We start from the raw sequence: 15000 nt of genomic DNA, 5'->3' as shown, positions 1-15000 counted from the left end.
TTACCAAGTCCAAGACATTTTTCTTTGAGAATCGAATGTGTCTTCTTTCTTGCCTGATGCCTGTTGATTTGTAGTCACTTTATCAACATGATACCTAGCCTGGCTCACTGTATCATATCACTTAATCCTATAATGATGTTGTTAGTACATTATGAGTCCTCAGGCTTTTTTTTAATCTCCACTCAAAGCTCTGCTGTTAGTTGAAACATGTGTATGTGCAACCTATATCCCTCTCAGTGATTTCTTCTTTTCTTCTCTTGTTTCCCTCAGAGCCAAGAAGAAGACCAAGCCCTTGAACCTTAAGATCCACAGCAGCGTGGGCAGCTGTGAGAATCTGCCCACGCAGCGCTCGCCCCTCCTCACTGAACGATCTCTGCGATCCTTCTTCTTTCCCTCCTTCATCCCTTCCACACCTCCTGTCCATGCTGAAACCCCCTCTGCAAGTGAGTGAACTCTTTTATTTTTTTTAAATGGGATCACACTCTAGCTTTAATAAAATGAGGTGCCTTCACTTTACCTCTTTCATATTACAACCCCTTTCAACATCTGCTTATTAAGCTCTCTTCTGGGATGTCATTCTGCTAAATTAAATCAAAAGGTCTAGTGCTATTATCTATACTCTTCTCATATGTGCTTTTCTCACCTCTATCCAATTTCTAGTGTCAATTTGGAACCTTCTTCTTTTCTATTGTGCCGGAAAAAAAACACTCACACCCATAATCACCATAATTATTTTTGTTAAGAATGTATTTAAGTACAGTGTTGGGAAATGCAACAATAAGGCGGTGCCATAATGACCGGAGGTGGTGTGTTGTTGCACATTGGCAGCCTTATTGCCTGATGCATTATGTGCATACTGCGGAAGCCATTAGACTAAAGGAGGAGATGGGGAGTAATGGAGGTTGTGTCAACGCAAGGAGTGATGAATGGTGATCACTTAGTATTGTGAATAGTAGTAGACCTTGACTAACAGGTATGTGGGGCACAGTGCTGCATATTTATCGGTCGAGGCATGACTTGGAATAATCACACGCCATATAAAGCTGTGCTTGGATTACAAAATACAACTGTGATGATGACAGGCACCTAGCAGATAAATGTGCATTTATTGTAAAGTCTCCCGTGCTAATGATTTGTTCCGGATTATTTTCTTACTCAACATACGACACTGCTTTTTCTTAAGAAATGTAATCTAGGCCCACATTTTCAATGAATACAAGATAATAAAGTAAGATATACTTAATAAGATAAGATATACTTATCTTATTATCTTTTACGACTTGAAATTGTGGGCCTGGATTCCATTTCTTAAGAAAAGTGTCTCATTTATTTTTATTTTTATGTGGGATAAGTTAAATGTAGTTTTCTCACTTGTCCAAACACATGTCAATCATACAATGCTACTTATGTAATCGTTGTTATTGCGACATTAATTATAATAATACGCTTTATTTGAATCGCACCTTTCATACAAGATTTGCAGTCTAAAGTGCTTCACAGTAGAGAATTGACATCTCATGAAAAAGCCACAGAAAATTGAGAACACATAGAATACAGTTATCAATAAAATACATAAGAATAGACATAAAATGAGCATGGAATAGACATCGTATATAATATAGATTGCATTAGAAGGAGGTTAGTAAAAGTTCACATTGCAATTTCAATTATAGGTACCTTGTCACATTTTACTTTTACGTTTTTATCATTTAACTTGACCATCGTGTATCACATGCTTTGTCTTTGGCTGTTAATCAAAAGTCTAGACTAGATGAAATCAAAAAACATGATGTGGTATGTGCATGTAGCACTTCATTCATTAGCAAAAACATCTTGATCTTGTTTTATTATTTCATTTAAGACTATTTAGATAATATTAATATGCAAGATATTGTTATACTTAAGTGTCAGCTTTAACTTTTAATTTCGACACCTTCAGTATTAATGTTGAAAACAGGGTTTCAGGTTACAGATAGAAGTCGAGGTTGGGCTTATCTGCAGTTAGGATGTTTGTGTTCCTTCACTGTAACTGATCCGTCATTCTGTGTTGTTTCTATCAACATCAGCTGCACAGAGCAGAACATACCTTTGCACGGAGAGAAGAGGAGGTCTTTCTTTTTTATTTACCAAACCAAGATGATGCTTTATTGTCATAGCTTTAATTAGTTTTTACCATATACTGTAAAGTGCCCTTTGAGTACCCGTATAGCAGCTACACAATAACATGTATTATTATTATTAACATTAACATTAATATGTCATCTAAACATCCACCTATAACTTACCTTTATTCCATGGAGGCTGAACGTATTATGCAGATACACTGTACCCTGTTTTGCACTCTCTTATGGTTATTATTTGGGTAAAATAAAACTGGAATTGTATGTAATCAATACAATGTGTATAAACTGTAAATCACTGAGTGAAGAGAAAGTGGAAGTTTTCTTTGTGGAGCTCCTTAGTTGATCCCGTGGTTCTCCAGATCCTATTTTAGGAATGGTGTGTGTATTTCTATGTGTGTGTGTCTGAGCATCAGACACACGTGTATGTGCCCGGTAAGCGAGGATAAACACCTGTTCCAGGTCTATGTTTGGGATTAGGGCATCGCTGCCGTCTCATACGTCAGGGCCCTCCAGCCAGCAGCATTGTAACTCATCTCTGTAGCGCTCTGAATCAAAACAATTGGAGGACCTACAAGACGCTGGGGTGACCAAACGCTGTCTGCTCAGGATGAGTCAGCGCCCGGTCGAAGCTGAAACGTCAGCATCCTCCTGATATCCTCCTATAAGTTGCTATGGCTTTCCACCTAGAAATACTTTTTGTGATAGTCTGGTTATGATACTATTAGATAACATTTGAGATTCACAGTAGTGTTTCTTTGCTAGGGTTGTCTTTTGCACAAAGTGGGGTTCTGACTGACTTTCCCCTACATGGGCTTCAACATGCTATTCACAATTAATCACCTTCCTATGTTAAAGGGGCTCTATTATGATTTGTGGGTTTTCTCTTTCCTGTAGTGTGTAAAATAGCTTTCTTTGCATGTAAATCTGCAAAGGCTCAAATCCCTGTGTTACCTCCAGAGGGAGTTTCTCTGCCACACACTTCCTGAAACGCTCCATCGGACCCCTTTTGTTCACTTCAGCGACAGTGACATCAGTACGTAACACTTGCACTTCTATTGGCTATTGCTCCAATATATTGTACGTGATAATAAGGCTAAAGGGAGGGACATCTCTGAGCGGTTGACCAATCGGAGCAGACTGGGCTCTGGTTTCAGACAGAGGGTGAAAAGAGGTGCTGCAGCACAGGCAGAATGAGGAAGTGAAAGACCTTCTTAAACATCAAAGCACGTTAACATGTCACAGTAGAGGCACAACATATGAACCTGACATTGAGCAGAAACTGGCCCTTTTAAATACAGGCTCATTAGAATATACCTACAGTGTCTATACCCAAGGCTTGAGAACTACCTTTGCGATTTTGGGAGGGGGCGTAAAGAGACAGGTGCTAAAACAGAGAGTTTCAGATCGAGTGTTCAGAGACATATCCAGACAAACAGTTTGAGAAATATAATGTGTTTTTTGAACATTAAAATATGTAAACATGCTCTTTTAGAAACTCAAAACAAAAGAATGAACATCGAGCAATGGTTAATGTTTGTAGATTAAGGGACAACAACAAATGATTAGGTTAGGAAAAAGATCACACACGCAAACATACACATTCAGCAGAAACTACACAATCTACTTTGTCTCGGTACATGGTGTTTTTTGGAGTGCATGTATTTTCCTTATTGACACAGGACTTTAGTTTATTCTCCCTGGAATGAAAGTTGTATGGAAAGTTTGAGGTTTGCATAATATTAAATCTCTTCCTCTCAGCATTACTTTGCCCTTATGCCTAACTTTATATTATAGGAATCACAAAGGTAGGGAGGATCATAAAAGATAACATTGATTTATTGCCTTTTTTATTTAGATTGCCCTCATGTATACTTGATGTAATGGGAACATCAAAATAAAAACGTTCTTACAGTTTTGTTTTGCCATCACACCTGGAAGGACAATGCAAGACAGGACATATCTTGTGCAGCTCCTACTAATAATTATAAAAATAAAAATCATACACTTTATTTTTTCAAACTTTTCTGGTCATTGAGGAGAGTGTTGAGCTGTTTTCACAGCCAACACAACCAAAGCACCTACCATGGACAAATAACAAAAACACATTATAAAAAAATATTGGATGCAAAATCTGAATTGTTCTAGTGAGGCTTCGGACGCACATGTACAAACAAAAGGATGCATGCAATCATAATTTATGTGGCCTTGCTAATACCTAGAGATAGGCCATTGCACTGTCTCTCATTCTTAGTCTCTTGTGCTGAGTCTGTTCATGTTTATGTATGTGAAATATATGTTTTTAATAAAACAATTTCAACTCTCTGCAAGCAAATAGCAGTTTCTTTGTTTACCCTCATGGTCAACTTGAATAATACATTTTCAGATTTTTTTTTTCTTCTCTCGCTCCCATGATAAGTCATTGTTTTTCCAATGGAACAAGTGATGGTGGCCACAGAGGGACATTTTCAGCTCTCCTCTAGCCCCTCAGGCTGTTTGAGCTCACATAGTCTGAGGCCACGTTCACACGGAGACGTGTGTGTGTGTGTGTGTGTGTGTGTGTGTGTGTGTGTGTGTGTGTGTGTGTATGTGTATGTGTGTGTGTGTGTGTGTGTGTGTGTGTGTGTGTGTGTGTATGTGTGTGTGTGTGTGTGTGTGTGTGTGTGTGTGTGTGTGTGTGTGTGTGTGTGTGTGTGTGTGTGTGTGTGTGTGTGTGTGTGTGTGTGTGTGTGTGTGTGTGTGTGTGTGTGTGTGTGTGTGTGTGTGTGTGCGTGTGTGTGATGCAGAGAAAGAGAGAGTGTAGGAGTCTATGAGTGTGTGCTTATGGATATAAATGGCTTAAATGTTCTTCATACCCTTTGCACACAACTCAATCTGAGTGACGACACCAGTACACATGTAGAAAATAAACACTCACCCTAACCTCGCTTAGACACTTTTGCGGTTGCGTCACAGATCTCCTAGCAACCAAGTGTGGCACCTCAATGGAGGTCCCTTTGAGAGTTTGCAAATAAATAATGGCTACAAATAACCGATACATTTAAAGCAGGGTGAGGACAACGATGGGTGAAGATTGGCTTCAATTTATATATTTATCACTGCAGAGATAACGTTTTGTCATTCAGGAATCATTCTTGTATGTGTGTTTGAGGAAATGGATGTTGACATGTTGAGTCATGCCAAGGAAATACATAGCCAATCATATTCAGCTTTCTTAATGTCTTGTTTATTTCATCAGTCAGAGTGAACCAATACCCTAAGGGCAAGAGAGTCAAAAATCAAAATCTTAATTTTCTGATGGCACAGATAGACCTTAAAGGGGGAGCACCTGCCGTTATGCTTGGAAAAGGGATATTAACAAGCTGGAGAGAAATGTTCCTGTCGCGTTTTCTTTAAATCGTTATTTCTAGAATTCAAAAATGTATATTCCTTTGTTTTCACTTACTCTCCCAGATGCTTTTTTTATGTTATCGTTGGCACCATAAATTGTTGCATAAAACATATTAATATGCAGGAAATTCATGTGTTTGCAAACCCCCTGTTTTAAAGAGCCCCCCTCCCCCAGTGAAACCTTCTTCTTTGAATAAAGGTTTGTTTCAAATGCACACATAATAATTAATGATCAATTCATAATTTAAACAGTGTCACAAAAGTAGGCTTTAAGAGCATATTTTAGTGAATAATTAGCAAAAATAGCTTTTTAATGAAAATCCCCTGCCATCCACAAGGCCCCACTTTTCAGTATTTTTGTTCTCATATTTTGTCGATAAACCAATCTAATTTTATTTAATAGTAGGATCAGGATTTTGTGATGACTTTTTCCTTGCTCTTTAATATTTTCCTGCATAAGAAACTGAACCTGTTTTCCAAGCACTAAATGCATGCTGACTCGACAAGTTATTGTCTCACACCATCTAAGGAAGCCTTGCATAGAAGATCATTACAGTCAATGAAAAGGTGGATTGTTCAATGGCGACTGTTAATTCCTAGAAACGTACGGCAAGTGTATCAAACACAAGAGATGGCACTGTTTGGTCATTTGGTAGTGTAAGCTCCACTGAAGCACGCATCAAGTTCAGTAAGAGACTCTACATCCAGCCATTTCTTGATATGATTTGAGAGAGAATAACACATTGAGGTTATAAGAAGAAGTTGTGAAGGAGCCCAGATATTTATACAGCAAATATGTTTCTTTTCTGAAATATTAAGCTGTGTTTCATCAGTGTTGTCCAAGAACTAGGGAGCTATTGAAGCCAGACGGTGCCCTACAACACCTGAAAGCCCTCCATATGGTCAGAATGACTTGACCACCAAAACCTGCAGTCTGTAGCCCGTCTGCATGCCCCGAGCCATTTGAGTTCTTAGGTTGAGGAATACACTTCCAAGCAATGCCAAGCCTCGAGGCATCATCTGTTCTCCCATCCCTCTGTCGCCCTGGCACACTTAAAACTCCAGTCTTAGAGAACCCTAGCATCGATAAGGGCCACACTAGTTACAGCTAAGGAAATTGATATTTTGTTCTATCCCTGTGATTGCTGTTTATAACATGATTTGTGTGTGTGGTGTTATTTGTATGACAGCATAATAGTCTGAAAAAAAAGCTGATTGGCGTGTAGCTGTTGCCATAGCAACTGAGCAACCTGGCTTTGTCTCTTGTTCATCTGAGGTGGGTTTTTTCTCACATTCGGTCAGATAAAAACGCCAAACTCTTCTATTCCCACTATGCTCTTTGTGCATTTTTGGCTGCCTGTCCAAACAGATACTTTTTCAGTTGAGTACATTCACCTGGTGGAAACGCATTTAATGCATGGATGAGAAACGATGAGGATATGCGGAGCAACAGCCTGTAATATATCGCTCAAATAACACTCATGTGCTATAATGCAGTACACTGTGCAGCAAACACCCACACACTTTTTTACAGTCCTGTTCACTTCTTCTGCTGCTCTGCACAGTCCACTGTATATACCATAATATCAGACTCTCATCTAGTTACACAGGCTGCAGCTTCTCTTTGCCATATTGTGTTGTTTTGTGCTGAAATTGTTTGGTATTGTCCTTTAAAGCTTTTCATTATCTCCTTATGATACCGTGTTAGTTAAGCTGTTGATTGCATTTAATTGAAGCTTTTATCCAAACCACTCTGAACTTGATGATTCTCATAATAAGTAGTAGGTGTAGTAGAGATGAATTGGTGACAGCGCTGATAATTAGAATAATTAGATTACCCCATGTATGTATCTTACGTTGAATTGATTGTCACATGCTCCACAGTTTTATTTTTTACCCACAGTAGAAATGTCCTCTCCGTGGGGAGTAGCAGTGTTCAGCGCTCAGTTAATCACTTGGAGAGGCATCTCACTCCACAACAAATAAACTATATTTTGTTCTAAATAGGCTCCTAGACTCAAGTAGTGTCTTGCGCGCACGCACGCACACACGCACGCACGCACGCACACACACACACACACACACACACACACACACACACACACACACACACACACACACACACACACACACACACACACACACACACACACACACACACACACACACACACACACACACACACACACACACACACACACACACACACACACACAAACACAGAGACAGCACACTCAACCCCATGGTCTGCTGTGTGTCATGTGACCGGTCGGTGGAGGAGGGGAAAGGAAGGCCTCGGCTTAATTAGTCTGAGGCCAAACAGAGAAGATGGAGGAGGACACTGTTGTCTGGCGCCTTGAGGGTTCCTCAGCTCCTGCAGGCTCATATGTCTCTCACACACACGCACGCACGCACGCACTAACACACGCACTCACACACACACACACACACACACACACACACACACACACACACACACACACACACACACACACACACACACACACACACACACACACACACACACACACACACACTGGAAAACACTTGAACTCCATGTTGGTAAAGATGATGAATCTTTTTTTGAATAGTTTGAAAATTAGACTTTTTTCATTAGATTTATTAACCAAAAACACACATCAACAGGATCCCGAGATGTAAAAGTTGTACTACTTGATATTTCAGTTGTGTTTGATTTGGAAACACATGTGGTTACCATGGTTGCAGGAAGTGGGTCTTAGTGCTCCTGCAAACACTCCTTGAGCAGCTGTCAGCAATTCATCAGAAGACTACCTGGTTTTTCTCAAATGGTTTTAATAGAGATGTCAGTCAAAATAATTGCACCTGCATTGGGATTTCCTGCTGCGCATGCCACAAGCAGAATTCTACAAAGCAAGAGTAAAGGTTGTTTATCTTGTGGAGAAGTTGGAAAAGTCGTGTGCATCTTTTTATGTACAAAGTTGCTTTGGCTGCTCTTTTTCCTCAAGTCTTTTGCAAAAAATGTAAATCCAAAATGACATTTGTGTTGTTTGTTTCATAGTTGAATGATTGCGTTTATAATGCATTTAACTTTAGATGTGCAACATTTTTAAACAATCTGGATTCTGCGCAGGAACAGGAACATTGAAAACACTACTAGATTTTAAGGGATGGACATAAAACATTAAAAACTAAAAAATATATGTTAATCCTTAAACCAAGACCGTAAATTTAGCCCAATAAAAGAAAAGAAAAATCCACCTAAATACAGCTAACTTAATTGAAATGTTATGTATCATGTAAAAAGCTCTTACCTCACTTTTCTTATTGCCTGCATTGGGCTATTCCTCCATGTTCTTTCCAGTGTTTTTGCTTCAACTTTGGCTTTGGTTCACATTACTTGACTGTTATTGTTGTATCTCTGATTGCTGAATCAAAGGTTTTATTGCAGTTGCATTTTATCTTGTCTCATTGGATATTGCTCACACTCTGGCCTTTGTTTTGCCAATATGCAATACCCTGTACATAACAGTCAATAGTGCGTCGATTATAATTGACTTACATAAATGCACTGTTTTTACAGTTACGCAATCTGAGTTTAGCACGTGACTGGTGGACTCTACCACTGCAACTAAACACTACTTTACCTCTAAAGGACGGACATAACACATATAACAAACATTTAAATGAGGGCAATTCTTCCAAGCCCAAAATCTACACATAAAAAATACATCTGAAGGTTTCTGTTATATCTCAACCGTTTATGGTTCTGTTGATTTTGTTGTCATGAACACTTACTGACATTAAACTACACTCCCCCGTTCTGTGAGAGATGATAGGATCATGAATGAGTGGCACTGAAGACAGACAGCGACATCAACAGCAAACACGCACGATGATAAACAGCCCTGACCACGCAGCTGACAAGTCAAATCATCTGCCAGTCGCCAACAAGGCCGACAAGAAGCAGATGATGTCAGTTTCCCCTCTGTATTGAGTTATCAGGTTGATTGAGTGTAATTGAGCGATGCATCGGAGTGCGGAGAGAAGACACTGGGCCTCTGGAGAGGCTGGGGGAGGAAAGGGAGGAAGGGTGTTCTTCAGGAACAAGGAAATGCTATACGGCACCGGGGCCATGAGATTAGCACTGCCAATGACTTGTGGCCTTGTTATCAATTAATAGGATTGATTGAGACCCTTACCAGCTCAAAAATGATTTTAAAAAGTGCTTTTCGTTCTACTGTAGTGTAACCACTAGTGTGTAGCTGCAAAATACACTGCAGGAAATCAGCCAAGTATCTAAACCATAGAGGCCATGAACTTTAACTTATAAAAACGATGCTTCTTGATCGGCAAGTTGAGTTTATGATTGGATACCTTTCTTTGGACTTTGAATCAATTCAACTGGTGAGAGTTCTTCCGCCTCCTGAGGAAATCTGTCTCTGAAACGATTTTCAAAGACTCGAATCGACACGTTTCCAAGACAATTCTCGGAGGAACATTAGCATCTCAACTGTGAATCTGCCTGTCTTTTCTGTTTACTTTCAAATAAAAAAATATATAATAAAGAGCCTATGAATATGATGATTGAAAAAGACGTTCTCAAATTCATAGATGATTCCCTCTTTTGGGCGATATTGTTGCATATCGAGCTGAAATGAGTTTGGAACTCTTCATCCTATCGGCCTGACTGAAGTGAATCTTCTTCTGTCCTTTCATATGGAGATCGATCTCAATGCACACCTCAGCCCACTCATCCATTTCAAGGAATTAGGAGTTTGAAGCATTGAGGAAGGGGCTTCTTGGTCGCTTTTTTCCGCACAATTTCCTGATTTAATCTATTGTTCATCTCCGCCGTCTGCCCATGTAAAAAAATCAAAAGTCTCCTATACTCCAATCTTCCTGTCATTCCTTTTCAGCTTAAAAGTGACATACTACTCATCTAAAAGACCGCACCAAGGTAACCAGAATATCAATCAATTATTACACATCTGTGACTCAGCCAAGAAGAAGGGATTGGACATTTGACGTGGACGCTAATGAATCTCATGGAGTTGGTGCATGGTTATCCATCTATGTAAAACCTTTTTAATCTTAAAATATAAGAAATGCACATGTAATTTACCTTAAAGGGAAAGGGTGCTGACTTTACACATACGGTTCTTAGGGAGGACTAATTCTGCATTGTTGGAACAGTCATAATAATAAGGAACATGCATTTCTGTAATAATTACATAATAATGTACTAAAGGGTGATTGTTTGTTCCGTAATGAATAAATACCACATAGTTGGGCCGGTTTATGTAATGAAGCTATTCTCTGGTTACATTTAACAGATTCTCTTTTTGCGCCATAACTCCTGATTTGTCTCGTCATGCTCTCTTCTCTTTTTTTTTTTCTGTTTACCTGCAAATATTCTATTATAGGTGTGCATAATGTTACAAAGTGTTAGTTTTACGCTACTTTTCAAGATGTACTGTGGTATAGGGTATACTATTCTCATTATACTGTACAAAGAAACATTTTGTATCAGTTGGTTTTGTGAATTTTTGTATAGATACCTCTTCCTTTTCCATTTTATTTTGAGGATGACTGCATTTATCTCTAGATTGTAAATAGTGTGACGGAATATAACCTAAATAGGCCTATAAAGCCCTATATGAGGTATTATTTTTGATCCTGCATGATGCACATTACGTTATATCCTGGGCTCTTTTTGACCTGGCACATCATTAGAGCGCCCTATCATCTCAATGCACATCCACCACCTCCAGCCGCCTTCACAGGCCACGCTGTGTAGGCTGCCATTCTGTCCCTGTATTAAGAGGTTGCGCACAAATGTATTGGGCTGCTCAGTCATTGTCAGTACTAATGGACCAAGCGTAATGTTTTGTAGTGGAAACCTTTTGAGGCTAGAATCTCTCACAATGCAATACAGGTACAAATGAGATACCTGTATGGTGTTGTCAGCTCATGCTGGAAGCTGTGTTGTCTTTATAATGCACTGATTATATTATTATTGATGTCCATCCATCCATTACAATACCTATCCAACAGTCCATGTGCGTTCTTGACAATAAGGACAAAGGCTCGTTTACAGTGATGAGTTGATAGTGAGTCATGACTAACTGTGAGAATGATATTGAAACAGCTGATTAAGTTTGACACCAGAAAGTCCCTTTGTTGCTAGAAAATGTTGTTTGATACTAGAAATGTTGTCAATTTTGAAGAATATTCAGTCAATATTAACATTGGACAAAAATAATAACATAACGACCTTTCCTTTCTCTTATTTCTTCCGCTCCAGACACTCTCTCAGTGCCTCGCTGGTCCCCACAGATTCCACGAAGAGATTTGGGAAACTCAATAAAACACAGGTAGGTCTAAAGGAAAGAGTGTGTGTGAGTGTGTTTTTGTACTTGTTCATCTGTAATAGAATGTCAGTCCAATTTAAAAAAAGATGGCCCCCTTGCATAACTCTCAATTCTCATCCGTCCCTCTCTTTTTCTCTACCCCTGCTTGACTCCGAACGCTAGTGATCTAAAAAGTAAAACAATACCGCATTAGCCACCTCCAGAACGTGGGTGTTTTGCCAGCTGAAAGTCATAGATATGGAACGAGAACCTCATCCCAGGCAAACTGAGAGCAAATGTAATTTATGAAGCCGTTATTTGAATATTAATGCTGGTTTTAAGAGAAAAGCAATTACTCCATCCAGCATCTACTAGACGTGCCGATTTGCATATTTACAACTTGATCGTATTGTTAACCTGTTGCGATAAGTGCATTTGCGTCTTCGCTACACAATGCACTACTTTGGCTTAGGGGTATCCAATGTGCTGAATGAATACTTCTTTATGCAAAATCGGCCCTTAATGTCACTTCATCGTTCATATCTGACAGCGGAGTCTACTAAAAAATCAGAGGGGGTTGGATTGAGTTGTGCTACTCAATTGAGGCGAAGACGGGCCTAATAAAGAGATTTGGTTTCTGTCAAACTACATTACTCACCAGCCATTAGCCAGCCAGCAGCACTGCTTACATCCAGCCGTCACATCAGTAAATACAGCCAATAGCCACATACGTGCTCGTACCACTCGGATGGTCTGTGCAGGGAATTGGTCGAAACTGCGGAGCACTTTGTGGATTTGTTTGTTTGAGAAGTAAGTGTGTTGGAACCTTTAGCGATGCTATTTTCCTTCGCTCCCATCTCTCAGACTGGTTGTTGCATTGATGTAAACCCCATGGCCTAGGCCCCGCGCAGCAGAGTGACTGCCTGAGATGTTAATTCACACAGGGTTACCGAAAGATGAAAATGAAATGGGGGGCCCAAAATGAAATCAGCAGGTGAGGGAGCTAAGAAGGTAAACACTCAAGTAGAAGCAAAACTACTTTCTTCTGGCAATTTGTTATCCTCTCAGGAAGGTTACGCAGGTAATGTGTTCCGTCAGAATGAGAGAATGTTATGAAAGGCTTAAAGGTCAGAAGCCGTGTTTTCTCACGTTAATCCACATGTCCTGATGTTCCTTAAATTGTCTATCTCACTCTTTTCTTTTGCTTGTAGGTTTTCAACCAAGTATTGGATGTCCCAGACATGCATAGTATGTGGAAAGGGAATGTTGTTTGGACTGAAATGTAAAAACTGCAAGTAAGTACTTAGTTTTATTCAAACAATAGTAGTGATTTGAGCCTCATTACAGATAATCATATCTGGGATTTATGAAATTAGTGTTGATGTGGTTTTTTTTGGTTGATTGTTTTTTGAAGGTGAAACGTGTTTATGAACCTTTTTGTTTTGATCTCAGTTGAATAAATTCATATTTGTTGTTTCATGATAATGCACCCAATTTGCACAAGTTGTTTAAATAAACTAAACTATGAACAACATGACCAACACTAATAGAATGCCCTGTCCTTCTTGTGTATGCATGCAGGCTGAAGTGCCACAACAAATGCACCAAAGAAGCCCCACCTTGCCATTTATTGATCATACAACGAGGAGGACGAGAATCCCTCAAAGGTTTTTATTTTAATATTTGCTCCACACACAATTTCCTCCAAATTAATGGTGATAACCTTCTCAGATCATTTTTTATTTGCCACTGTTAACCAAGATTTTTTCTCAGTCTTCCTAAGCCAGGTGTTTATCGGAGATGCAGGGTTGACAGGGGGAGATAGAGGTGAAGATATTGCCTATTTCAGTGTGCTTGTACCTGCTTACTTAGGACACCAGTTCTTACAACTGAGCTATCCTGTGGCCAAATGTTGATGATTTTTTTGATTTAAAAGTCAGTAATGAAATTTGAGTTATTAAAGGTGGGGTAGGTAATTTTGGAGAAACCAGCTCGAGTGCGCTAGAATTTGAAAATACACAGCCGGAAAAAATCTGTCACTTCCTTACAGAGCCCCTCCTCTAACACACATGAATGTGCACATGACCAATGAGGGCACGAGATAAGTTTGTGCACAGATGGAAGGCTGACAGGCAGGTAGGCCATCCAGTTATTTTAGCCGGGCCGGATGGAATATAACAAAAAGTGTATCTCGAGCCGGTTTCTCAAACTTACCTACCCCACCTATAATATCCCACTGTGTTACTTTGATCTTTTTGGAAGTCAGCTTCTTTTCAGTTTGATTAAGATTGGCTGCAGAGCATGAACCAAAACTCCACCCCTGTCTTTCCATCGTAATTTAGCTAACACATGTTTATGAACACACTCAACAGACTTGCCCAACACTGACCTTTTCAACAAATATGTATATAGGTGGGCACTGGCCGTACTAAACCAGAAAAAACTCTAACGTGGACTTTAATTGAGTGAATTATGTCAACAAATGTCACATAACTGTATTTAAACCTGTTTAAACTCAATGTTATTGGTTTCAACTGAACTCATGTGAAATATGTCGACATAATACAGATAATCAAAGTCAATATTTCAGTTCTTTCAATGTGGCTTTAAAATGTGTTGCTGTTTTGTGGATATTAAAAGAGTACATGTATTCTGCCTTCATCGTTAATCATATGTTTGCTTTGGACCTTAAAGCTACTGAAAAGACCATTTATTTCAGTCAAGTCCCCATTTAAAACATGAAAGAGTCTTTGCTGGCTTTCACAGATAAAAGGTTATCTTATTAATTAAGCCACTTAGGTTTGAGTAATGTGACTGTGTCATGCACTGCCTATACTGATACAGACAGCACTGAAACAAATTCCATTAATTGCTATCAGAATTGAGATTCTTTTGTCCTTTTCTGCCCCTCCCCCCCCCCCCCCCCCCATTCTTTTCTCTTCCAAATAAGATCAACAAGGAACAACTCAAGGTAAGGAACAGTAATTACACTTAATCTATTCTTCTGTAGTAAGAGAAAGTGACAGTTTCCCAATGACTCAATTTCCTCTAGGAAACCTTTTTTCTTCCTAACAAAGTGTCTGTATGCGATAACAATTGGATGGTGTTCAAGAAAAGGCATTTTATAATTGAAGCATGGCCTAATTACGATTTTCTTT

The 15000-nt window shown here is 39.3% G+C and overlaps 1 protein-coding gene across 3 annotated transcripts in view; it reads left to right on the top strand.

Moving 5' to 3' along the window:
• Positions 1–15000, top strand: part of ksr2 (kinase suppressor of ras 2) — a 103591-nt gene that overhangs the window by 57281 nt on the left and 31310 nt on the right. For 2 of the 3 annotated variants that reach the window (XM_079687773.1, XM_079687772.1), the window contains exons 6-11: positions 271–443; positions 11797–11866; positions 13054–13137; positions 13424–13509; positions 13616–13669; positions 14793–14813. In XM_079687773.1, the coding sequence (XP_079543899.1) occupies positions 271–443; positions 11797–11866; positions 13054–13137; positions 13424–13509; positions 13616–13669; positions 14793–14813 (488 nt within the window). The remainder of the gene's footprint in view (positions 1–270; positions 444–11796; positions 11867–13053; positions 13138–13423; positions 13510–13615; positions 13670–14792; positions 14814–15000) is intronic. The other variant, XM_079687774.1, reaches the window with a different exon arrangement.

Source organism: Notothenia rossii, assembly GCF_949606895.1.
Source record: "Notothenia rossii genome assembly, chromosome: 6".
NCBI classification, from domain to species: domain Eukaryota; kingdom Metazoa; phylum Chordata; class Actinopteri; order Perciformes; family Nototheniidae; genus Notothenia; species Notothenia rossii.
This window is presented reverse-complemented; position numbering and strand designations above follow the sequence as displayed.